The sequence below is a fragment of the Protopterus annectens genome, chromosome 5.part1, assembly GCF_019279795.1.
Source record: "Protopterus annectens isolate FY-2018-M chromosome 5.part1, PAN1.0, whole genome shotgun sequence".
Lineage (NCBI taxonomy): Eukaryota > Metazoa > Chordata > Ceratodontiformes > Protopteridae > Protopterus > Protopterus annectens.
The window spans coordinates 260515304-260542453 of record NC_056736.1 but is presented as its reverse complement, the minus strand read 5'-3'; the positions used below and the strand labels follow the sequence as shown (position 1 = coordinate 260542453).

Sequence of the window (27150 nt, the reverse complement as noted above, 5' to 3'; positions counted from 1 at the left end):
ATCATAGTATGGGGTTATTTGTAAGCAGGGAAAACTGCGGTGAGGGAGATGAGGTCCTTGTCTCACCCTCCCCTTTTTAAAAGGGATAATCCCAGTGTTTAAAATTAGGATCCGAGTTAAGCTGACAGAAGTCATGACCACTCCGGCACATCACTTTCATTCCCACCCACAGTGCCATTTTACTTTTAAATACCCTGTAAATCCACAATTCCAGTCTTGATTCAGCTCCCAGGATAAACTAATATTTGGATTTGTGTTCCTCTTCGACTTGCACTGTATTGGGGAACTATGCCTCCAGTTCCTCGCTCATATTTAAAATAAGGAAAGCTGTGCCGGGAAAAAGGGAAATCAGTGTATACTAATTTTTAAATTTTGCATCACTCAGGCCTCTACAGATGTAAAAGCAGCCCGCTCATAAAAATAGTGCAGTTGTCTAGTAGTATTCAGAATTCCAAACATATCAAACTAGAAGTTGAAAAAGGAACAGAAGAGTGTATCTATTAATACTCCAACATTCTGTCACACACTTGCTTTCTGTGGAATTGGTAGCAGGTCAGAAAGTCACTACACCAGGCTAGTATTCAAAAATCAGAATAGGTGCTGCGGTAGCGTTGTCGCCTCACAGTAAGACGCTGTCCGGTTCGATTCTCAGCTAGAGCGTCTTTTGCGTGGAGACAAGCGTGAATGGGCGTACCTTTGTTGAAGGTTGTGCGTCAGGGCTGGTAACTCGGCACGTAAAAGTCAACTACCAATCATTAGCGGACCGGAGTTCCGCTGACACAAACAAATGAAAGAAAGAGAAATATGGCTTCTGCTACTGTTTGCCTGACTCAGATGCTCTCTATAAGTAGAAACCCTGTCATAACATTGTTGTAGATGGTCAGGATTCACAATCACCTCAGAATAAAATATGAAATGAAAGAAACAAAAAAAAACTCTGTTTACTAATGTTTTAAAAACCTTGCATTACTGATGTGCTTTCTAGAGTAGCGGCAGCAGTCGGGTCATAAATTGCCTGAAAGGTTACTTTTCTCACTGGGTAAAATGCAGAGATCAAACTATTGAATAGCTCATAGGGAGAGCTGTTGTCAGTGCAACTGCAATTTGAGATGGAATTTGGCTAACACCTTTGAAACTTCCTTCAGGCACTCTTACCCCCCCCCCCCCCCCGGGAGCATGCCCAGAAAGGCAAACCTGAAATGTAAACAAAGGCTGAATCAAAATAAAAAATCCCTGAGACTGTCCCTTTAAAATCTGAGCTGGGGAAATAATATTAGTTATAATATGATATTTGGTTTCACTGAATAGTAACTTAAATGTTTTACTGGTGTAGGAAATGTATTTACTTCTAACAACTTGAAAACATATAATTTACTTACCATAGTACTTGCTTTATAGGCAGTTATTTCACAGAAGGCGATATTTGAATTTTTATTATTAGTTTTCCTTTGGCAGTAGTTCATTTGCCTAGCTTGTAATATTTGATTAGCCGCATTAATAGATTTTTCAAGAAGAAAACTAGATTGTAATGGATGGGTTATTAAAGGGAGAAACTTTAATATGGTTAGTATCTTGTAGTCGTTATTAAGTAAAGATATGGGTCTGCAACTATCTGATACCTTTGGATCTTTATCTTTTTTTTTTTTTTTTTTTTTTTTTTTTTTTAAAATGAGCCTTGCTAATGAAATAAAAAGGATCATCACAGCTAGTATTTTCTAATAAGTAACATTATAATTCCAGGAGATATGGAAGAAGAACCTCCTTAAATTGCTTATGTAGTCCGCCGTATCCAATGGCTCACTTAAGAAGGACTTGCTTCTGAAATTTTAAGATGCAGTTATTGAAGTAAAACCTGAGTCCTAAACTGACATAATTTAAAAAGTTCTAAAAATTTTGTTAATGGGATGAGAGATTGGAGATTCAGATCAAATGCTGATGTTAAATCTGTATAAATTACATCACAGGACAATTTTTCATTCATAGCTGTTATTATATTGTTATAGAACATGATGTTACAGTGGTAATATATCTATTCTCAACATAATGCATGCTGATATATGGGGGGTAAGAGTGCCTGAAGGAAGTTTCAAAGGTGTTAGCCAAATTCCATCTCAAATTGCAGTTGTACTGACAACAGCTCTCCCTATGAGCTATTCAATAGTTTGATCTCTGCATTTTACCCAGTGAGAAAAGTAACCTTTCAGGCAATTTATGACATGACTGCTGCCGCTACTCTAGAAAGCACATCAGTAATGCAAGGTTTTTAAAACATTAGTAAACAGAGTTCTGACAATAACTTATCCAATATTACCTTCTCCATTATTTTTCCACAACATGAAAGTAAAGTTAAGAGTTTATGTGACTCTGGGTTTGTCCTACTCCCCTTTCCCTTAAAGACAGGTTTAATAAGCGCATGTCTCCAATCTTGAGGAATCTCCCCATATTTATATGACCTAGTGAATAATTGATATAATGGTACCGTAAATTCTTAATTAAGTGTTCTCCGGTCATTGTTATTACTTCCGTCTCCTCCCTGTGCTTTGTTTGGATCCACTTTGCGCAGTTCTTTTTCAATATAATCTAATTTGATTTCAGTATATGGGGTTACCTGGATTTCACTAGGACAACTTCTCACCCCTTTTGTGGATCCAAACTGTTTTGCAAAAGATTTTGTAAATATATCTGTAGTCTGTTGTGTCTAAGAATAAATTTAGAATCTGCACACAGTTTATTAATTTGTATGTCTCGTCTCCTTCCACATTTTATGTATCTATTATGCTCAATATCTTTATATAAATTTTCTTAAAATTTTTCTTGATCTTATCTCACACTATGCTTAATCTGTTTGTCCAGCTTGTTTATTTCAGTTTTCAAAGCTGTAGTTTGACCTCCTTTCCATTCCTTATATTTTTTGTCTCTCACCTTAATCAGATATCTTGTTCTTATGGAAATGTATCATTATTTCTTTGTCACTTTCTATCCATCTTAGCTTTTCCTGCTTCATTCTTTTTCCAGCAGTACTGGCTTCATTAGCAAATCCTTTTCTAGCATTTTATTATAAGAGTATCTCAGTTTTAATTTTGCTGTCAGTTTGCACTGCTCAGACAGCTGAATGTCTATTTCTTTTAGTAATGACTGCTTTGATCATCTTGCAATCTCTGGAATTCTGAAAAATTGTCTCTAACACTGTACTTCAAAAACATCAATTTTCAGGCACACAGCCATGTTTTTACAGTGAAAACCATGGCTTTGATTAAATTGGCATTTGCGGTCAGTGCAATGCTAGCTTTTTAAAACCTAATCCATGTTTGTAATGTCTTTCCTATCAAGAAGCAAGCATTTGTTTTTAATTTTATGTCCACCATCTGCAGCAATTTCTGAATCAAAGAAAATAAAATCTTTTACCGCCTCTGCTTTCCCATCGATCTGCAAAGAACTGATAGATCTAGATAACCATCCTGATCTTTTTATACTGAGCATTAAGACGGATTTTGCGATTAATCCTTTTGTCTTCATCAGTAGGCTGTCCTGAATTTCAGCCGTCGTGAAAGTATCATCTGTTTTGAGTTATTTATTCCAGCATCTGATTCATCTCCCCCAGCATTTCACATGATATAGTCAGCATATAAATTAAATAAGTACGGTGGCAATATACAGCCTCTGTGTATTCTTTTTTTTCCCAGTCTTGAACCAATTAGTTATTCCATATTTAGTTGCAAGTGTTGTTTTAAGAGGCAAAAATAAGGTGACCCATTATACCCCTTTCTCTAAGAAATTGCCATTTTTTTATGGTCAAGGTAATCAAAGGCTTTAGAATAGGCAGTAAAGCAGAAGCAACTGTTTTTGTGGAACTCCCTTGATTTTTTTTTTTAATTATCCAGAGGATGTTGGTTGTTTCATCTCTGGTGTCATTGTCTCTTCTAAAACCATCTCGTGCATCTGGCAGTTACAGGTCTGTGTATTTCTGGAGTCTACGGTCTTAAGTATTACCTAGCTTGCATATGAAACAAGCGTAGTTGTTTTAGCATTGCCCTTTTTTTGGGATTAACATATAAGTTAACCTTTACAGTCAAGTGGCCACTGTTATGTTTTCCATATTTGCTGACAAGCTAAGAGCAACACTGTAAAAGTACAATTTTGCAAGGCTTTTTGGGGCCAATTTAACTTCACTGTCTTGGCTCTCCTGGATGCCTGGCTCTAGATCGGAGTACTAGAGATTGTATATATCAGTGATGTTAGGCTCCTTCTTGTACAATTCTGTATACTCAGCCAACCTTTTTAATGTGTTTTTGCTGTGGCCTTCCCATCTTTGTCTTCCTTCTCGTGTGTAAGTTTCCCTTAATATCACTAGTCCTGTTTTATACAGCTGTCTAATGTTTCAGATTTTATTACCTTCTTCTTGTTCTTTGCACTGCTGAATCAAATACACTTCCTTATTATTATTTGCCATTCTCCAGAACTCTGCATTCAGCTTTACTCAGTTTGAAATATTTTTCCCATTTCCATTGCCTTTTGCTGTCCTTTATTTCAGCCATTTTTGCACCTTCACAGACAGATATTTTGAATTCTTAATCTTTTTTGGAAAATATTTTGTTGCCACCTCCTAAACAATATCGCCATCTTCTCTCCATCGTGCTTCAGGCAGTTTGTCCACCAGGTCTAGTCCCTTAAATCTGTTCTTCACCTGACTGCATATTAAAGAATGTGTATCTAGATGACCTGGTGGCTTTTACCATTTTCCTTATTTTGGTTCTGATCTTTGCAATGTGAAGCTGGTAGTCAGAGCCATAGTCAGCTCTAGCTCTTATTTTATCCTGCTGTATCTTGCTTCTGCATCCCTGAAAGCAAATGATATAGTCAGCATAATTTTGATATTGACCATCTCGTCATATTCATGTGTAGACCACCTTGTGATGTTTATGTGTAAAGCTATTGGTTGAACTATTGAAAGAGTATTTGCTGTGACCAATAAATCATCTTGACAGAATTCTACTAGTCTGTCTCTCACCTCATTTCAAATACTACAGCCAAACTTGTCAGTTATTCCAGTTGGATGGCTACCAGCTTTAGCAATGCAGACACCTGTGATGAAAGTAATACTTTTTTTAGGAGTTATATATGCAAAACTTGCTGCATATTCTAAAAAAAAATTGGTTAACTTCCTTCTCGTAAGCATCTGTGATTGGAGCATTAACTTGTATTACTGTAATATTAAAAGACTCTCTTGGTCCTGATTGAAAGCATTCTGTCTTTTTTTTGTGGGTAGGTTGTAACCCAACACTGACTTTAATGCACTTAGAGGCATAGCCGTATCTTTTTCAAGATTGTTGTCCACAGCTGAAGATATGATTATCTGAAGGAAAAAAAAGCTCATTCCAGTCCATTTTAGTTTACTAATTCCAGTCTTCAATGTTTTTATTCCTGTCATTTCATCTTTAACCACATAAAATTTACATTGGTCCATGGTTGTTGCATTCTAAGTTCCAAAAGCATGCTTTTTTATAGAATTGAAATTCCTTTCATTTCTTGAGTACCTCAGCAGATGGAATGGATATCCTTTCAGCTTTAATCCATTCATGTTATTACCTCTAGCACTATGTATGCTTATCTTGTGCTGTTCCACAGTAATATGCTGGGTACATTCAGACCTGTGGGTCTCGTCTTATGGTGTCATTTCAGTTTGTTTTATCCACAGGGTTTTCTTGATGGACATTTCTGTGCATTGAATTGCAATTACCTTCTCCAGTAAAACATTTTTAGTCTGATCTGTTTGCTATGGCCTGTTTCCATGTTGTTGTGTGTTTTTTTGTTTTGTTTTGCTTTTTAATCTACATTTATAAAATAATTGCAGAGTCAAAAACAGAGTAACTGTTTAGTAGGGCTATCTGAGATGCTATCAGAGTAGTAGAAAGTAAGATGGGAAATGAGCAGATTGAAATCAGATCAGGAAGTGGTTTTGTTCTAAATTAAACAATGGGAAAACATTAAGATGTTCTCGATAATAAAGCCACATCAGAATGAGTTTCACTGTACAAGGTGCGGGAATGTTGTAGTGCAGACTTTAATTGTGGTGTGTTGCACTGAGGTGCAGAGCTCTCTTCCATATAGCTCATTGTTGCTGAGTTCAGATTCGAGATCAGTCATGTAATCACTGGGAGTGCTGTGAGTAAACAATTTGTTATGCATTGCTTACACTCTGAGCTGGGGTGACTGTTGTCTGCCATTACACTTTACACTTATCCACATCTTCACCTAAAATTATATATATATATATATATATATATATATATATATATATATATATATATATATATATATATGTGTGTGTGTGTGTTTATGCATGTGTGTGTGTGTCTATATATCTGCAAGTGTAGCTCCACTCAAGTAACCTGCATGCGTGACCTCAACCTGTTCTGTGACATCAGTTGGACTTGTTGGCAGGACAGATTTGTCTCCCAGAGATTCCCCCTTCTGTGGAATAGACTCCCTCTCCACGTCAAGCAGAGTACCTCATTAACCTTTTTTAAGCACAACCTGGATAACTGGATAAGGAACAGAAAATACACCCCTGGGATTCCACCTGTGTCCCTGCTGGACAGGGGCATCGGATGCTGACTTGTTGGAACATGGGCTAAATTCTTGGCTAGGCTTGTAAGGGCCTCAGACCCAATAGCCTAGTAATTTCCTATGATCCTATATGTATATATGTGTGTGTGTGTGTGTGTGTGTGTGTGTGTGTGTGTGTGTGTGTGTGTGTGTGTGTGTATAAACACATTGTTTTATTTATTTATTTATAATACATTTACAGTATTCAAGACAAGTAAGTACATGTATGGAGGCAGCCAAAGAGACAGTTTGTGGTGTTTGTAAGGACACCCATACTGAAAGGTTTATACTAGGACTTAATTTTCTGATTTTTTAAGTTACATTTGGAGATTGTCGTTGTTATTAATGATAATGACTGCACAATTAATGTTTAAAAGAAAAAAGACATGCTCCAACCACGCCTTGTCTTGTAAAGATATTTGAGCTAGTGGTATGCACATAAAGGAGTGCAGACTTTTTGGTTTGATAATTTGTCACTTTAGGGCAGTGGTGCACAACCTTTTGTGGGGAGGGCAGCTACACTAATTCATAATGCATCTGCAGGCCTCCTCAAAACATAGTAAGTCATTACGAGTTAACAATAGGTACAGGTGACTGGCATTATTACTTAAGACAACAGTCATGAAATTACCCGTTTTCTACATCAACTTTGCATGTAACTTTATTCTGGCTTGCAGCCATGACTTATTACAAACTCTAGCAGAAAGTTACTACTGTTTACAGACTACAAGTTATAAACAACAAAGAATAGTTACTTCAGCAGCTAAAATTAGAGGTGTGCTCAACTGCAGTCAATTAGATAAGTAAGCACATGCTGGAAAGTTTGCGCGACTGGAGTAAGGCATAGCATTTTTTTCACTTTTTTTTTTTATTCAATTTTCGGTTACTCTCTGGGGCCGGATAGTGTTGTGTTGAGGGCCAGATTTAGCCCCGGGGCATGACATTGTGCACCACTGCTTTAGGGAAAAGGAGGGTAGGCATAAGGGATTGTGTATTTGCAGTAGTATAGAAAGAGCAGGGCAAAAGGGGCAGCTGCCCTAAACACCATCTTAAATGGGGCATAATTCTCACAAAATAAATGCAGAAGAAAATTATTTAACAGTTTTAGTTACTTTAACTAAGGTAAAACTGCCATATTTCCTGTGACCTGGCAATTTTCCTTCTCCTTTAGATGTAATCTTACATAGGCATGTGTTCATCCCCAAGGGCTATACATTGGGTTGCTGGGTGGAGGGGGCAAAGTAGAAAAGGCAGTTCCTAGGCTTTATGTTTGGTGTTCATAACTTGAGTAGGAACTGCTTTTTCTGTTCCGTTTTGATTTTAGTCTTGCTGCCAGTGACAGACCCCAATTGCTGCTACTAATATATTTTTTAATTATACCCACTGACTTTGGTATTTTATTTTTAAATCTTTTTTTTTTTTTTTTTTTTTGACTGGATGGGTCAGGGAGCCTGTTATTGTACCAGGGTGGGGAACCCAAAAGAGTCCCTCAGTAGCCCATTGGTACCAAGCATGTATTAAGCAAGTCAAATGGGCAAGCCAGGCAGGCAGATACAGGCAGGGTAATAAGCTTAGAAAGTTACTAGAAAAAACTTTGCATATTGCGCTATCATGCATTTTTTTAGGATACTAAGCCTGAAACCCAAATGTCTGTCATTATTTAATGACTCGAAGTTGGGTGATTTTGGATGACGAACGACTTTTAAAATATTGCACTTATAAACTTAGAAAGTTACAAAAATATTTTTTGCACTAGCATGCATTTTTCTGAAGGATATGAAAAATGGAACTCAAAATGTCTGTCATTATTTACTGATTTCAAGTTTCAAGTTGTCCTTGGGGTATTTTTTTCTCTTCAAGCTGTCTTCTTTTTTCTTTCACTCTTCAGTTAAGTTCAGCTGGGTTGCCATATGAGCGTTTCACCCCAGACTCCAAATGGTCTAGCTACACCTCTGTATTTGCACTAAAAATGAAGACGTATGAAGTCGTAGACCTCCTAGGCAAACTTCAGTAAAATGAAAAGTGGGTCTGTTCTGTCTTTAGGTATAATAGATCACCAGGAATACCAGAGCTGTACTGATCTTTAGTACTCCTTGTTTTGTTAAAATTATATGCTGCCATTGTTTTGTTAAAATTATATGCTGCTCTAACCTATGTTTAGGGATTTGCTTTATATTTGCTGCATTTCATTTTGCTTTGCCATTTGGAACTCTCTTGATTTTATTTTACTATGCAAGTTCTTGTTTCTGGATTCTCCCCGAACTCTTCTTTCATACATTTTCTGATTATTATTGATTTTTGCTGTTGTCTATACATTGCTGAAAAATTGAATCAGGAGTTTAAACTCTCTCTATAAGTCTTAAGGTAACTTTAATGCTTATTCTGTAAAGTGTGTATACAGGTATGACTGTTGGTTATACACTGTTACTTTATGCTAAGGACGCCCAGTAAAATTATCAACTAGAATGCCTTCAAAATAAAAAGTTAAATAAGTAATATCCCAAACCACTATGCAGAACACCACATGCAGCTGGTATTGCTTGACTGTAGCAGAACTTGTGTGCATGTAAGAAATGTAATGATTCTTCATAACTTAGCATTGGATTTACATAAGAGTTGCATTAATTTAGAGTATGTGTTAGGAGTACTGCCTGAAGAGCAAATAATAACATCTTAAAGTCAATGTGCGTATGTTTCTGTGTATAACAATAGTATTTGCTTTTCCCTTAGATGTGCAGTGGAAGAAATATGTGGATCAGTATTCAGAGGCTTTGGGGCAGTATAAGCCATGTAAGCAACAGAACTGTAGCTGTTACCAGAGGTAGGTGTTATATAAAATGGAAATTATAAAACAAAAATGTATTGGTGCATGGCACAACCTTCCACAGTTGTGTTTTGCTGCTAATTAGTCATTATGGCAAAATTACACAGATGTGTTTGTGCCCAGTGGTACAGCAAAGCTGTTAATTAGTAGAACTGCATAATCTAATTAAGATTTGATTTTGACAGAAAGTAAATTTGCTTAAAAGCAAATACCATTTGATTTTCACATTATAAATATTGGGAGAGTGAGGGATATAACATAAAAGAATACTAGAAGCATTTTTTTTTTGCATAAAATGCTTAAACAAAATTATTGTTAAGTACATTTCAACCATAACTGTATTTTGTGATCATTGATAAATATTGGACACGTCTTGCGGTTTGCTGGCCATTCTGTATTCTCATTGTCACCTAGGGTCATGGTGGTAGGTGAAAGAGCACACTTGGTAGTATAAATGGCAGAAGTTAAATTTCACTGTACTGTTACTAGAGTTGCTGTATGTGATGTACGGAAGAGAAAGGTAATCTGGGAAATATCAAAGAGAAGAGCTCTTTCTCCTTCAGCACTAGTGGAGCCAGCTGAGGTGGTTCTGGATATAGTACGGGAATACCCAGTAGGTGGCTCATGCCGGGATCGTTATGGGCATAGACTAACAGGAGGAGCCACCAGAGCACACCCAGGTAACCCTAGTGAGATTGTATCTCTTGGCTGATTTGGTAATGCTTGCTAATACCATGGGTTTAGTTCGAATTGTAGCTGGGCAAAGCACGACCTATCTTACTGAGCTCCATGCCAGTACAGACTTTTAAAGGTAAAGTGAGTAAATGCTGTTTGTTTTAAGGTTTGCTTAAATGGCCTTTTGTTCACCTGTATGCTCTTAGTTTAGGGATCATGTACCTTGGAAAGTCATAAGGAGAGTTACTGACATTTTAGAGTGCTTTTACTTGTGTACTCATGTTCATGATGTGACATTGAGCATAGTTTTAAATGATGAGGACTTGTCTTAGAAAACTATAAGAGAAAATGTGTGACTAGTTTGCTGTGACGTGTAGTAGAAAATTTTTGAAAGGTTTCAGATGTGACTGGTTGTTCTGCTTTAGAGAAGCATACACTTTACAAGAGTAATTTTACGAGTGCAAGATAAGTAAAAATATTATATGTTTATTTTATAATTGTTAACCAGGTAGGTGGACTAGTCCATGAACTCTGTTTACCCATAACCTAAGCCAGAGGAAATTACACATATTATTACAAGTTGTCGCCTCACAGCAAGAGGTTTTCCCCTTCGATTCTCGGCTGGAGCGCCTTTTGTGTGGAGTCTGCATGTCCTCCCCATGGTCAAGTGGCATTGGAAAGACATGCGTAAATGGGCGTGCCTTCGTTGAAGGTTGGGCATCGGGCTGGCACCTTGGCACCATAAAAATCTAGTGCCAATCATTAGCGGACCGGAGTTCCACTGTGGCGACCCCTAACCGGGAAAAGCCGAAAGAAGAACATTACAAGTGTTGTAACAAGTTATCAAATCAGTAGTTACTGGAAGTTTCTAATTAGTCGTAGTAATTTCAAGATGTTATTTCTACCTAGCAAATATTTGTTAGACATGCATATTTCCTGTTACTTGCATGTTGTTTTTACAGTGTTGGATTATTGTGGCATTTTATTTGCATTTATGCCATTATTACGTTCACAGGAAGCTCATTTTGAATTCATTTGTAGGTGCAGGTATTCAGGATTTTTACATTCATTTAGTTAGAGGTCTGCTGTTGGTTAGAGTGGTTTGATGACGAGAGTGAAGCACGAGTGACATTATTTAAGGGAAAAAAAAACTTACCTTTTCTAAGTAAAGTCATAAATGGAATTTAGTGTTCTTTCCCCTGCTTCGGATAGTCTGGGGCATTAAAGATTTGGACACGGGAGGTTTGGGAGATAAGTGATAGTGACAAATGCTGCAGAGCTGCTTTTAAGGCACTGCAGGCAGCAAATTTGTGATTTTTTTGTATGTGTTGAGCTTCTGCATCATTTATTTCATCTGCCTAGTCGTCATCGTGTCGGTTGGAAAAAGGGTCAGGAGTTAAAACTGCTGGGTCATTATTCACCAAAACAGGAATTCCAAACTTATTTAGAAGATGCAGGAGTCCAGTTAAATGAACATCATGCCACTAGAAACATTCTTTTCAAACCAACTTGTTTTTGTAATTCTTTTTGTAATTACTGCTAGCTGAAGCTAATAAGAATTCCTTGGTATCCTGTGTACCTAAACCTACCCAAGATTGAAAACTGTGACTAAGCATCCATTTCCCAGACAAAGTACTGCTGCTTAGTGGGCTAGGTCATGTCAAAGAATTCAGTAGCTCCACATCTAGAAAAAGTAAGAAGGAAAAAAAAAAAGGTCATGTGTCACTGTAGAATGGTAAGGTCCAGAAACAATGTATTTCATTGCCGGCTCCACTTAAATGTATAAATTGTCACTGTGTCACAAATAACTGCTGTAAATGTAGATTTGATATGAAAGTACTTTACCGTAGTTAGCTGGAAACACTGTATGCCATGAGACTGAGAAACCAAAGTCTTAATTACCCAAGCTCGTGCTTCAATAGGTGTCAGTCTCTCCCTTATGAACCAAGTCTTGTGCACTGTTCAGCATGAATTCTCCAAACACTGTAGTTCATTTAATAAGGTTTTACTAGATGTTTGCAATATTCGAAATACTGTCTCCATTAACAGTTCTGATAAACAGTTTAAGTTGCTGTACATCATTTTGATTGTCCTGAACAACGTAAACTGACGTAGTTTCTAGATGACCTGTTTTCTGTACTCATGCTCTAGACATCTTCTCTGAAGTAACAGGTTGAATGAACTTACGAACCTTAACTGCCTTCTATCCTCTATACAGCATATTATATTTTCCTTTTTAGTAATTTTCCTCTATTGACTATATCCACCCTAATCCTTGATCCTGGACTGCGTCTTGTTTTTAGCTTAATTTATCTATTGATTCTTTCCTTGAGAAAAGAACATTTTGTCTGTTTATCTTTTTCTCTTTAATAAACAGTTTTGCATGCTTGGCCAGCATGGTCAGCATTCAGTGAAAGATTCTTCTGTTTTTGCTTTACTAAAATGTATGCATAAATGAAACACCATTTTAGGCTTATTTTATTCTTTAGCCTGTCTGCTGTACTGTACAGTGAAAAGCCCTGATCAAACAGTTGCCCCTTAAGTCCCTTGATGATAGCCTACTGGGATCTACTAATGTAGCTACCTTACATTTATATTGTTAACTACTATATTTAGCCTTTATGCTACTTGACTTGTAATCTGAAAAAAAAAGAAATTATTTGGTAAACCTGCAATTTTAATTTTGACTACAAGGTGTTACATCAGCATTTATGTCCTGTTTGGATTGAAGTCCTTTAACTTTGATTTGAATAAACGTGCCATATTAAATTTGATCACTAGGTGTCACTTGAGCATTTATGACCTATTTGGATTGAAAACTTTTAACTTTATGATTTGATTTTATATTACTTAGATGTATAGTCTTTATAGAGTACTTAAGTCTAATTTTCATGTATGAGTGATATATTTAAAACTTGTACATTATTTAACCCCTTTTTTATGGAGGAAGAGGTCCTGCAAAATTTGTGTACTACATGTACCATGCTTTTCTGAAACTGGTTCTCTCTGCATCTGAGTTTTTTAAAATGTATACCTTGATAGGCCAAAATTCCTGAAAACCTACATAACTTGGTAGCTGATGCTTGTACTTTATTAGCTGCTTATAACCTTACTCCCTGGAATGGACTGGTAACTTTGTACTGTGCCTTTTTGTTAGCATTTTTCTGCATGTCTTGGATTTTTGCTAGATTTGCCTTAACCATTGGGCCCACTTGGCTCACCTATACCTTTTACCTTAATTTTTATTTTACTGTGTTGGATATAGAGGAAATTCCTTCCTTGGCAGCTTCTTCTGCCACATATTGTATAGCCTATCAAGCATGATGGCTATTTTATGAAGACTAATTGAAATCTGCACTAAAAAGATAACTTTATAAATGGTCTTGAAGCATAATTACCGTAGTCTGTATTAACTTGTGACTATACATTTTATTTAAATTTATTTTATAATGCTACTTACTTTTTTAACTTTTATGAATATTTATGAGCTATAATAGTTTACTAAAACCTATACTTTCTGTATTTTAAGTCTGTAACTTTGCATTGTCTGTGTCCTTAATTCCTGACTAATGTAAAGTGCACTGCAGTTTGTAAGTGTGCACTGTAATCAATTAACATATTAAGCCTGTCCTGTTATGCCTTGAGTGCATTGAATAACTATAATAAGCCCGTAGAAATAATTCTGTTACTTTACCCTTTAACTAATGACTGAATAATGTAATTATAAATAAGTTTATTACTTTACCCTTAACTAATGACTTAATAATGTGAAGAGATTTGACTGAAATGTACAATGCCTTGACTATTACCATTACTACTTATTATTTAAATAATAAGCCTGTAACTGTAAATAATTCTGCTAATTCATTCTTAACTAATGACTGAGTAATGTAATTAATAAGCTTGTTACAAATGTCTGTTATTTTACCTTTAACTAATGACTGAATAATGTAATTACAAATAAGTCTGTCACTTTACCCTTAACTAATAACTGAAAAATGCGAAGTATTTTGAGATTTGACTGAAATGTACAATGCCTATTATTTAAATAATAAGCCTATAACAAAAAAATAATTCTGTTAATTTACCCTTAACTAATGACTAATGTACAAATAGGTCTGTCATCTTACCCTTAGCTAATGACTGAATAATGTGAAGTAAGATTTGACTGAAATGTAGTATACTAAACACATAACTGAATATGAATGTCATATTCTGAAACTTGACGGATATTTACATTAGCATTTACTGAACATTTAAAAATAACTGTGTATATTCTGGAAACTAACTAAACCAAAAGAATATCTTTTGCCAGTGTTAACTAACACAGATAAAAAACATAACTGAATCTGTTACATGTTCTATCCTAACTAATAACATTGCTTGAAACATGAGAACATTTTGACAGTGTTAACTGAACACAAACTGAAATCTATTTGAACACAGACTGAAAACTACTACTAAAACATGAGAACATTGTCTAAAACATAATACAATTGTCTGAAACATGAACACATTTTAAAAAAACATTGAAAAAATAACTGAAACACATAGTCAATTTCTGTCCCGCAGTTCTTTGCCAAATTTTGCTTTGCATTGTTTCATTCACTGATGAAGTAAAGTAAGGTCTGCTTTAATGCTGAAGTGTTCTTTTAATAGTTAGCCCTTTTAAACCTCTTTTTTCATTTATTGTTTGATTGTATTTAGTATCAGGTCCTTTAAAATAACATTTGAATCTTTACAATTATAATCTGATAGCATTGCTTATTGCCCTGACTTTAAATTTTCCTGCATAAAAATAAGTATACATTTTTCTGCATGAAATAAACATAAGCTTTTGCAAGTCTGTAGACAAAAACAACACTTAATTTTGACATAACAAGAATTCTGCTGTTATTGTCTTAAAAATCTAAACACCAAAGGCTTACTGTTACCTTTGACGTTTTAAACCCTGATTGCATGAAGCTGTCATGAGTAATGAAATGTATGGTCTGCCGTCTTTTTTATTTTGAAAATCTGGTGTGCCACTGGCAGCAGCATACTTTTGATTATCCTTTGGACTTGAACTTTGTACATTACTTACGTGATTTGTCCAGTCATTAGTTGGCTGCCTTGTATTTGAAAAGTTAATAATACTTAAGTCAGTAACCTGTTTAGCTTTATTGGAAACAACTGGAACTAAGTACCATAAGCTTGTGTTTCCATGTCCAGTATGAACTGCTGGGATTTACTGCTGCAAAATCAGTATTTAAAATCTGTTTCTGTCTCGTCACTAGAATGGACAGCTTTTCTAAGGTCTTGGCTGTAGCAGTTTGCATTTAACTTGATTAGTTGTAAATGAAAATAATGTAACACTGTGCATTCTTTGCACCTATATACAGTTTCAACTGTTGAACTTTTTTTTTACATTTTGTCTTGTGACCCTTACATTTTAGCATACTGTTCAGTGAGTGGAACTCTACCCACTGTCTCACCATAGCCCTTTCTTTAGGTGACGTCATTTAACTTTTTATTAGTACTGAATGTTGCAAGAATGTGTTATCAAAATGGAGGCTAGCTGACTGTAATCTGAGCTCATATGCTTGGCAAACTCCCATTTCTGTATGAAACACATACATTTTGAAACTGATTATATAATGTACTATTTTATACATAGGATCTGAATTTTTAACTGTGTTGTCACTTTTACAATGTAGCATTGACTTTAAATTTTACATTTTGTATACTAGCAAACATTACTTTGTTTCTGTCTATATTAGTGTTGTTTATGCATTGCAACACTTTAATACAAAGCTCTTAAACAAAATAATACACAAGAAAGTCTTTGCTAACTGTAACTGCAATACCCTTTATTCTGCTAATTAATTTGACTGTTAGTTCTGATATACCTTAAAACCTTTACCCTTTTTCCTTGACTGACCACACCCAATATGTCTTTCTGAACACTTTTACTGCGTAAGCTGAACTGGAATTTATTTTATCTTTAACCCATAAATCTGCATGTTTCTGTCGTAACTAATTCTTTAAAATCTGTACATTTGCACATAATGAAATTTAAACCAGTATGTACAGAGCATTTGCACTCTAAACTGTTAGCTGTCGTAATCGTTGACCTTTTAAATTCTGAACTTGTATATTTTATATGTGCAGCTGAATTTGATTTGTCTGTAAATAATGAAATAACTTTAAACCATGACAGATTAATGCTCTGATCTTTACTGTTAGCTAAGGAATGCATTTATTGTTACTTAGCACTGAAGTCTGTTCTTCAGTTTGTCTGAAATATACTTTATTTAAATATGTACTCTGATTCCTTTCATCTCCCTGTAGTGCAACATTGCATTAATTGAAGTAATGTGAACTGGAGACATTGACTGTATGTTGAATTGAATGTGCTGAAGTATGTACGTTTAAATTGACATTAGCCTGCTTGTGTGAACTTTTCCATAACATTTTTGAACTAATAACTTTTAACTTTAAGAGAACAGTCTTAAACTTAAACCAGAAATTTACTGACATTTTAACTGTATCAGCATTATTTGACATGTTTACATGCAAAAAACTTTAAGTAACTTAAACTTTGTTGAACTGTTAACTAAAAGGTACATATAAAGTCTTACATAACTGTATGGCTTAGAAGGAATGCAAGTGGTCTCTTGCTTATAAACCTTTTTGTTGCTTTTTGTCCTTTATGACGTTAGTCTAGAAACATGAAAGTCCGTGGAGAATGTCTTTTATGTTTTGAAGAAAACTGGTCTGTTGAAGTTGTGTGAGGCTTTCTTGAAGGAAACACTGGTGCTGTGCAAATTAATACTGTGTCAATGAGAAACTGTCATGCTGTAGTTTTCAGCTTATTCTGTATAGAGTTTACAGCTCTATTTATGGAAAAAAACACTGGTATGCTGCTTGATAAGTCAGCTATGAAACAGTTGCTGTCACTTTAAGCTGTTAATGAAACTTTGAAGTTATTGCCATAAAAGTGTACTTGAAAAAATTACTTACTGCAGCTATTTTGTTGAAGTTTGAACGAAACACGGAGTGCTGCACTTTAATGAAAACAGTGTTATTTATAGTCTGTAGAACACATGAAGTTGAACGACACACTGCTATTTTGTAGATTTGTGTAGAACACATGTAGTGTAACCAGTTCTGGAAATGAACAATACTTTCACTGAAAGGGTTAGTGTGACTTGTCTGCTGACGTACTTAACCAGTCACTGTGAACTTGAGAAAATATGCAGTATTGGAGACTGGATGGTTATAGCTGCTTGCTGGGTTGCGAGAAGTATATATCTCTCCCCAGACAGCAGCTCACATTGGGCACCATTGTAAGATTTGATATGAAGGTACTTTACCATAGTTAGCTGGAAACACTGTATGCCATGAGACTGATAAACAAAATCGTAATTACCCAAGCTCGTGCTTCAGTAGGTGTCAGTCCGTCCCTTATGAATCAAGTCTTGTGCACTGTTCAGCATGAATTCTCCAAACACTGTAGTTCATTTAATAAGATTTTATTAGACGTTTACAATATCTGAAATACTGTTTCCATTAACAGTTCTGATAAACAATTTAAGTTCCTGTACATCATTTTGATTGTCCTGAACAACGTAAACTGACATAGTCTCTAGATTACCTGTTTTCTGTACTCTTGCTCTAAACATCCTCTCTGAAATAACAGGTCAAATGAACTTACGAACCTTAACTGCCTGCTATCCTGTACATAGCATATTATATTTTCCTTTTCAGTAATTTTCCTCTATTGACTATATCCACCCCTAATCCTTGATCCTTAGTCTACGTCTTGTTTTAGCTTAATTTATCTCTTGATTCTTTCCTTGAGAAAAGAACATTTTGTCTGTTTATCTTTTTCTTTTTAATAAACAGTTTTCCATACCTGGCCAGCAAGGTCAACATTCAGTGAAAGATTCTTTTGTTTCTGCTTTACTAAAATGTATGCATAAATGAAACACTGTTTTAGATTTATTTTGTTCTTTAGCCTGTCTGCTGTACTGTACAATGAAAAGCCCTGATCTAACACTGACCATTAAACTGTTCTTAAAATAATGCCTGTTAACTGTTAAAGACTTCTTTCTATTGGAATATGCTGGGTTGATAATGAACATGCTGATTGGGTGTCCAATTAGTTGGTGTTTATTGCAAAATTTACATTATATTCTGTTTCTGTTAGCTGTGAGTTTCTGCTTATGGTGATAAATTTCACCTATCTAATCTTGTAATTGTATAATGCCACTGTATGGCCTTGCTTTTCTTGCATTGTGGAGCTTTTCTCCCTGGGTCTCCACTGAAAACGGGCTCTTTATGACCCAGTGAACTTCCCTGGTTAACAAACTGCAAATAAATAAATTTCAGACCATTTTCAGAATATATTTGATTATATTTCCAGATTTTGTATGACCAAAAATCCATTTGCTGAGTCAAACAGTGTGTTGTAGTTATATTCTGCAGTGAACCGCACTAACATTTATAAATGTAGAATGGTAGTTTATGTTCATTTTTGTATCTTAGTAATACCAGTTTGATTCCTTGAAACTTTTGCTAAGAACTCTGAAAAGGGTTGCAGGAAGCATTTGGCGTTGTATGCACAGAAGTAAAATTTAGAGATTAACGTGTATTGCAGTTGCATAATTTGACATTTTGCATTATACATAATTTCCATTAGGAGTAGGTGTATGACTTCTGTTCAGGATGAAGAATTTAGTACAAGTTCAAATTTATAAGCGGTCATTATAACAATAACAAAAAATGGTGTGTGTGTTTATATTTGTGTGTGTGTGTGTGTGTGTATATATATATATATATATATATATATATATATATATATATATATATATATATATATATATATAGGGTCTATATTATATGGACAAAAGTTCATATAATCGAATGCTGTAAACAGCGAAAATGCTGGACATCGAACCCTTTATTGTGGGGGGCTGTGCCTCCCTCCCCGCTAATTATATATACCAACTCTGAGATTGCACTACAATGAGGAAAGGGCAAATTTCCCGATCTTCACTGTACCGCGATCTCACAAAGAACGCATCGATGTCCGGCATTTTCACTGTTTATAACGTTCGATGTTTAGGACTTTCATTCTTCTAATAGGGACCCTATATATATATATATATATATATATATATATATATATATATATATATAAAATATCAATATACAAGGAAAAATTTCTGTGACTGCATATATGTCATCGTGGTCTAAACTACACAAATTGAGAAAATGTTTGTTACAGAAAATCTCAGGATGGAGATTGAAATCCCTAAGGAAGAAATGGTAGTCTTAGAGGCATTGTACACTTGACTGACTAATGATAATATGAAAGTTTTAGCCAGAGCTCCTAAATGAGTTTATGGTACTGTCTCATAGACATAGGCACATACAGTCATTTCACTGTCAGAATCTTACATGATGCATTATACTCTGTTTCTACTGCAGGCTGTATTCTTCTTGGGCATGGCTATGCAGCACTGATCCAGAGTGTTGTTTCAGAGTTGTCTGTGTATCAGAAATAAAATATATTTCACTAGACAGAGCAACATTCTTGTGATTGGAAAGTTGGCATCAGCAAAACTCCATATGTTGTGTGGGACAGTTTGCTGGTGCCAGATTGAGCTGCACTGAACTCCCTAAGGGTAGAATACCAGTCAAATGTGCATTTTGTAGTGGAATATTCCATTATCATTCCCTGAAATATTTGCAGTGATGTCTAAATGGGGACTGAGATCTGTACCAGATGCGGGGAGTTCATAGGTCTTCACTGTTGCAGCCTAATATTTTACCTTGTATTTGGTTTCCATTGGGGGCATATGTATGTGACTTCTGTTGAGGCTGGGACATGCAACACTAGTCCACATATCTTTACTTACCATTTAACCTGATGTTAAAAATCATATTTGTTTCTCTAGAAACATGTTTTTTAGTTGTCGTGTGCGGTGGCTCCAACACTATGGTCTGAAGCAGTCAAAGTGGGCAATCAGTTTCATTGTTGAGCTTCATTTAAATCCTTGCGAGTTGAATTGCAGTCATACATACAATTTGTGCATGTGCTTTCAAGAAGACCTCTGTAAAAGTTTCATGCAGAGTTATTAAAATGGTTTGAAATACTGTTTTTTAGACATTGGTGTGCAGAGACATTTTACTGGCATATTTTGGCATGGTTCATTATACTCTGTTTTCTTCAAGGGTATATCATTTTTTGAGGAATGTTTTATTTCATTAAAAGTAAAAAGCGTGTATATTTCTCCTGTTAAACTTTTTTTTCTTCATTTAACATACCATGATACGAACTCAGTGGTCTAAAGTATCTGAAGTGGTAGGGTCAGATTCAGTTTTGAGATGAATTTAAGTTCTTGAGGGTAGACATGAAAGCTTAGGAGCATTTTGTACCAGAGTGCCTTGTTACATTTCCCTGAATATTATATTATGAACTCCCACAGTGAAGTTAACATATTGCCTTTTTTACCTTGGTATCAAATGCATGTGTTTAGAGACCTTTTCCTGCTGCAGATTGACATTTTGCGTTATACTCTCTACACTGGGAGTATAGGACTTGACAGGATAAACAATGCAGCACAGGTCCAGATTGTGCTTTTACATTCCCCTTCTCATTAAATATGTGCTATAAATAATCAAATGGCAACTCTTTTCTCTCTTCTTAAATAAATAATTTATTTTCTACTACTTGACTCCTTAAACTTCTACTCAGATTTCTTAACTACTTTCTTCATTAACCCTTCTCCACACCCTTCCATCCCTTTGCTCCTCTTATTCGGTTCTTTAGACTCTTGTCCATTCTTTGTCCTTAACTGACCCTGTTCCTAAACCATTCTTAATACTTAAACCTAACTACATCTACGTTTGCAGTATGCATTATGTAAATAGTACACAAAATTTCGGACCACTGCTCACAGACAAATGTTCGTAGGTAAAAATCCTTTAATGAAACTAAGCGCTTTCACCATAGACATATGGCTTCATCAGAGTAAATTATACAACTAAATCTCTCAATTTATAATACAATACTAATTAGTTAATAGGTTAATTAAATTGAATAAATTAATTAAATTGATTAAATGTTTAATACACCCTTGCCAATGAGTCCGAACTTCTACAAAACACTCTAAAGTACTAAATATATATAAAAAATAAAATATAAAATGTTGCTATAATAACATACACTCCATTCATATTAATATATTTATAAACAACAAAATAATTAATTAAAATAGTTATACATTCTAACTAAACTAAATCTCATATGATTTTTGCTTTAACACAGGTTTAAGTGAAATGTAATCATTCAAACCGGGTTTAGTCATAGCATTCAATCTTAACTGCCACTCGGCCTCAAGAACAGCAACCCTATTACTAATATCGCCACCTTGGTCCATATAAACCCGGTCAATGATGAAAAAAACTTTATCTAAACTAATCTAAAGACTTGGAGAGGGACAATAGGCCTAAAAAATCACGGATGGGTAAGTGTGGAACATGTAGAAGCTGTAGATTTATTGCAGAGGGTACTTATGTCTGTGTGGCAGGATTTACACGTACTTTGGCCTGTCCTGGAATATGTAGTTGTAACAGTAAGAACGTGGTTTATGTTGCTTCCTGCAGCACCTGTGATGCATTCTATGTGGGAATGACCACTCGTAGATTAAGAGACAGGGTTATGGAGCATGTAAGAGCTATTAAAAATAAGGATGTCCACAATGCCCTGTTTTTACATAGCCTCAAATGTTTGCAGTTCAAAAAGTTTGTTTTTTTCATCATTGACCGGGTTTATATGGACCAAGGTGGTGATGTTAGTAATAGGGTTGCTGTTCTTGAGGCTGAGTGGCAGTTAAGATTGAATGCTATGACTAAACCCGGTTTGAATGATTACATTTCACTTAAACCTGTGTTAAAGCAAAAATCATATGAGATTTAGTTTAGTTAGAATGTATAACTATTTTAATTAATTATTTTGTTGTTTATAAATATATTAATATGAATGGAGTGTATGTTATTATAGCAACATTTTATATTTTATTTTTTATATATATTTAGTACTTTAGAGTGTTTTGTAGAAGTTCGGACTCATTGGCAAGGGTGTATTAAACATTTAATCAATTTAATTAATTTATTCAATTTAATTAACCTATTAACTAATTAGTATTGTATTATAAATTGAGAGATTTAGTTGTATAATTTACTCTGATGAAGCCATATGTCTATGGTGAAAGCGCTTAGTTTCATTAAAGGATTTTTACCTACGAACATTTGTCTGTGAGCAGTGGTCCGAAATTTTGTGTGCTTTTTCTTGGTTCATTGGACCATGGTTGGGTGCATTGTGTTCAAATTATGTAAATAGATACTGTATATGTTAAAACTGTTAATTTCTACATGAAGATATAGTTGTGTTACCTGTGTCCGTGTATGTGGATCACCAAGTTTATGTAGTCTGTAGCTGTGGATCATGACATGTTTTTCTGAGAAATTTACTGGAATATTTGAATTTCAGAGCTGTAGTTCTATATTGATAAGCACTACAAGTAATCCTATGTAGCCATTTGGGTGCTCTAATCTAATTTTTTGTCATTTTGTTAACAGCAAACGTTATATTTCACATGTTTTCAAAGTGACAAGAGTCCGTATGTAACAGCATCATCTCATGAGTGTTTTCTTATGAAAGTAGAAGAAAAATAATCTTTTCTCAAAAAATGTTTGTCTCTTGTTTCTTAAAATGTCATATCAAAATATGTATATTTTACTTGCTCTGACAAACATGTACATATCTGAGAATCTGCTGTCTGATTTATGATAAACCACGGTGGTGCAGTGGTAGCGTTGTTGCTTCACAGCAAGAGGTTCTCCCGCTCGATTCTCGGCTGGAGTGCAGGGAGTGCCTTCTGTGTGGAGTCTGCATGTCCTCCCCGCGGTTGGGTGGGCATTCGAAAGACATGCGTAAATGGGCGTGCCTTCGTTGAAGGTTGAACGTAGAGCTGGCACCTTGGCGTTCGTGAAAATCTGCTGCCAATCATTAGCAGACCAGAGTTCCGCTGTGGTGACCCCTAACCGGGAAAAGCCGAAAGACAAACAAGAAGTGTTGGGTCATACATTGTGCAATATCAAGCTGACTTTCTATGTGCCTTTTTCTGAAAATTTCATAAATTTCTTGTAGCAGTAGAGAGATGTGGTCAAATTCAGGCATTAATAACATTTTAATTAAAAATGCAACATTTACAAAATGGTCAATTGAAAAAATATATTCAGAGTAAGAATGTTAAATACAAGTTATTTAATATCTGGATGTAGTTCTCTATAAAAGTGATATTTTATTTTTTTTATTTGTTGCAAGCATTAAACGTGAGTTTTATCCAAAAAAGAAGGACCATTTACCTGCACTACTTGTATTTTGTTTTTTGATTAAAAGTGAGTTTGTTTTGCATTTTAAGGATGCAGCTTCCCCTTAACCTTGTATACTAAGAGCTCATACTAGTGGGTTTATAGGTAATTATGCCATTAAAAGTCTTCCAAACATTGAATATGAAAATATGAATGCATTTGGGAGATACAAGCATTTGTATTGGAATCTCTCACTGTATCAAAGGCAGCTGGTCGAATGCAAATGAACTGAAAATGTTTAGCTGAAATGACTTTGTGATAGTGAACAATTCCCTTTTTCTCCAGTGTTGGTCAATCTTGGAGTAAGTACATTTAAATTTGGAGGTGCAGGGGTTGTCCCCTTGCAAAAAAAAAAAAAATCTGATGTCAATTTTTATTCTGTCCTCAAATGTTGAGTTCGGATCCAACAGTCTGATCCAACTCAGCCATTAAGTAACCACATAGCTCTCGAGCTTCTCCCTTACCCGTAATGCACCAACCCTTACATACCCCAGATCTCGTTGCCGCTTTTTGCAAAAAGATGTGGTCAGCTGTGGCTCTCGAGTTTTGCAGATAAGTGCTAGTTTTTTTGCAGTGATACCTTCCTGATAACCTCTTGTATGTTACTTGTTTACTTATTCCCTTACCCATATACAATACTGTACATCTCTTTTACCACTGTTGGTAATTTTTCTCCCTTCTGTTTTCTGTTATACACTTGGGTGTAGCGTTATTACCATTGTTGGTATTTTCTAGCTTTTTTTTCTTATCTTTTCCCCATCCATAAAAAAATAAATAAATGAAATGTCCTATTTCCTTAGTTTTTTTACTTTTGTTGTTAAAATGGCTGAGAAGGGTTTTTCCAGCTTCAAAAAGTGTTTAAAGTGTGGGCACAAGTTGCCTGTCTCTGATGCCTACAGTCTTTGTGTTTGTTGTCTAGGCCCACAGCACCTTCAGGAGTATTGTTTGATTTGCTGCAGTTTCAATCCCAGGGCTTAAGTGGACATAAAGAACAAACTTATCCTGAAAGGCTTGTTGCCATCATCATTTGGTGAAACTAGCACTGGGGCTCAGTCCCCCAAGACTAAAGCTAAGGAGTCCGAATCTTTGTCTCCGATGCCTTCCACTTCCTTGACCCCAATTTCAGAGTCTTCTGGGAAGAGATCCAAATCACATCTGAGAAGATCCCAAAGTTCTTCTTCTTTGGATCCGAAGAGAAAGAAATTGATGGATCCTTTGAGTTCTGATCTGACAAAGAAACCTACGGATCTCATGGTGTCGGGTACCACTGTTCTTCCAAGGACCAGGTATTTCCCTTCTCATGATCCTGTACCTTCAAGGGTTCCATCACCATTTGTGGAAAGGCGCCAGTCAGTCTCCTTCCCTTGCTTTGTCTCAATTGTCCAGGATTTTGACAGAGGAAGATGTAGACAGAATGATGTGGAAGTTCCTCTTGGTGCAGATCCAGATGGGTGTTTTACTGGCTCCTACTCCTTCAGGTCAGGAAGCCCATCTGTCTACCACTCCACCACTTCATACTCCTTCTCTTATGCCTTTGGTTGCTTCTGAGTCCCTGGATCTGAGATTACCTGGCCCATGTGGCTGTGATCTGGAGAGATCCGAAGATTACTCCTAGTGCTCAGGCTTCCTTGTGGAGTTCGAGGCATAGGAGTTGACTCCGAAGCTTTCAAAGCCATCTCTGCACCTTGTTACTTGGGAATTGGATAGCTTTGCTCTGACTTCCTCCTCAGGGAGATTGCTTTTTGGGGAGGAAGGAGACAGCAGTCCAGAAGCTTGCCTTCTTGTCATCGGGGTCTTCCTTCTCTCCGGCGTGGTCTACCTTTGATGTTCTGAAGAGTGTATTTTCTGCTCTGACAGGATGTACAGATCTAACCCCCCTCGGATCCTCAATCTACAGATCTTAACCCCCTTAGATCCTCAGTCTACTTCCCAGATGTCTCTGCGCTCGAAGCTTCCTCATTCTGTGCCACAGGGACAGCCAGCTCGAGACCTGCAGACCATTCAGCAGGGTTTATTAGTCTTTGCTGACACTTCCCTGGAGTATCCCACTGAGGAAGTCCATAGGAAGAGAAAGTGCAAAAGGAGGCACTTGGACTCTCCCCAAGAGTCCGTCACTGATGATACTGGTTTTGATGAGGGTGAGGGCTCCCCATGATTACCTCCAGAAGATGGCTCATTTGGAGACACCCTTGAGATCCTTAAACAGAGATGTGGTTGGACCCCCAGCAACCCTTCACCTGAGAATTCAGTATTTCTGGAGACCTTTGGAGCTGGCCCATCTACCTCCTGAGTTACTCTGCCCACTGATGAGAAAGAGGCCAGCTAGGATTCTAGCTCCACCTGGGGAAAGGAGTTTTGGGGAAAAGGGGTGCCTGTGGATGCCATGGTCATGCTGATGACCACCAAGAAGGAACTTGCCAAACAGAGTTCCTCTGTTCATCCCCCTAACAAGGAGTCTAAGGTGGTGGACAGGTTTGGGAAGCATGTCTACACTTCACTGATCTTTGGTGTTGGGTTGCTGAACTTTTTGGCACATTTTACAAGGTTGCAAAGGGATTTCTCAAAGAACTTTCAAATTCCCTTTCAGTGACCATTTCTGCTGAGGCCCAATCATCTGTGGCATCTCAGCTGGCTATGCTACAGTCGATCTTGAATTCATCCGTGAGGCTTATTTTGCTTGTAGTCGAAGGCACCTCAAGGGCATCGGGTTCAGGCATAGCCATTAGGAGGCATGCATGGATGCACTGGTATGATTTTGCAGATTTCTTTAAGTCTTCATTCATCAGTGCTCCCTTTGACGACACTTACTTGTTTGACCCAAAAGTGAAGGACACACTTCCCAGGTGTGAAAAGGGTGGAAAGACCCAATCTGCAGTGGGCATGTTTTTCAACCCCTCCAAGGTTCTTTTCTAGGAATCAACAAGGTGGTCGGAAAATCAGAAAGTCCCAGAATCCTTTCCAGGACACACATGGAGAAAGTTCCCCTAGGAGCAGAGGGGGGACCTCTAATGGACATTACTGCCCCTATAGCAGAGGAGGCCTGCAAAACCAGGGGTCCTGAGATTCTTTCTCTGATAAACTCTGTCAGCGCTCTTGAAAGGAGGCCCGATTGTCTAAGGATTGACTATCCCTGCACAAGAGAGCCTGGCTAGTTATAACAAGAGATACTTGGGTGCAGACGAGTATTTCTGGAGGCTATATAATTTCCTTTTTTCCTTCCACCCCCAACTGTATGCAAAATTCCTGATGTTCCACCCAATCAGAGGAAGGAAGCAGCACTTGAAATTCAAAAGTTGCTATGAAAAAGAGTCACCCAAGAGGTCCCACTAGACCAGATAGAATCCAGAATGTACTCAAAATTCTTTAGTGCCAAAGAAAACAGGGGGCTGGAAACCAATTTTGGATCTCAGCACCTTGAACAAGTCATTTCAACCTACAAAGTTTCAGATGGTCATGGTTTATTCCATTCTACCTTTCCTAGGCATGGACAACTGCATGTGCTCAAGAGACCTACAGATGATCCAGAAGGTATTTATGCTTCCGGCTGGGAGCCAGTCACTATCAGTTCAGAGCACTGCCCTTTGGCCTCACCACAGTTCCCAGGGAGTTTACAAATGTAT

At 36.5% G+C, this 27150-nt stretch overlaps 1 protein-coding gene across 1 annotated transcript in view; it reads left to right on the top strand.

Annotated features, from left to right (window-relative positions):
• POGLUT1 (protein O-glucosyltransferase 1) overlaps positions 1 to 27150 on the top strand; it is a 937534-nt gene that overhangs the window by 20744 nt on the left and 889640 nt on the right. The window contains exon 2 of the mRNA XM_044072938.1: positions 9337 to 9427. Within this exon, the coding sequence (XP_043928873.1) occupies positions 9337 to 9427 (91 nt within the window). The remainder of the gene's footprint in view (positions 1 to 9336; positions 9428 to 27150) is intronic.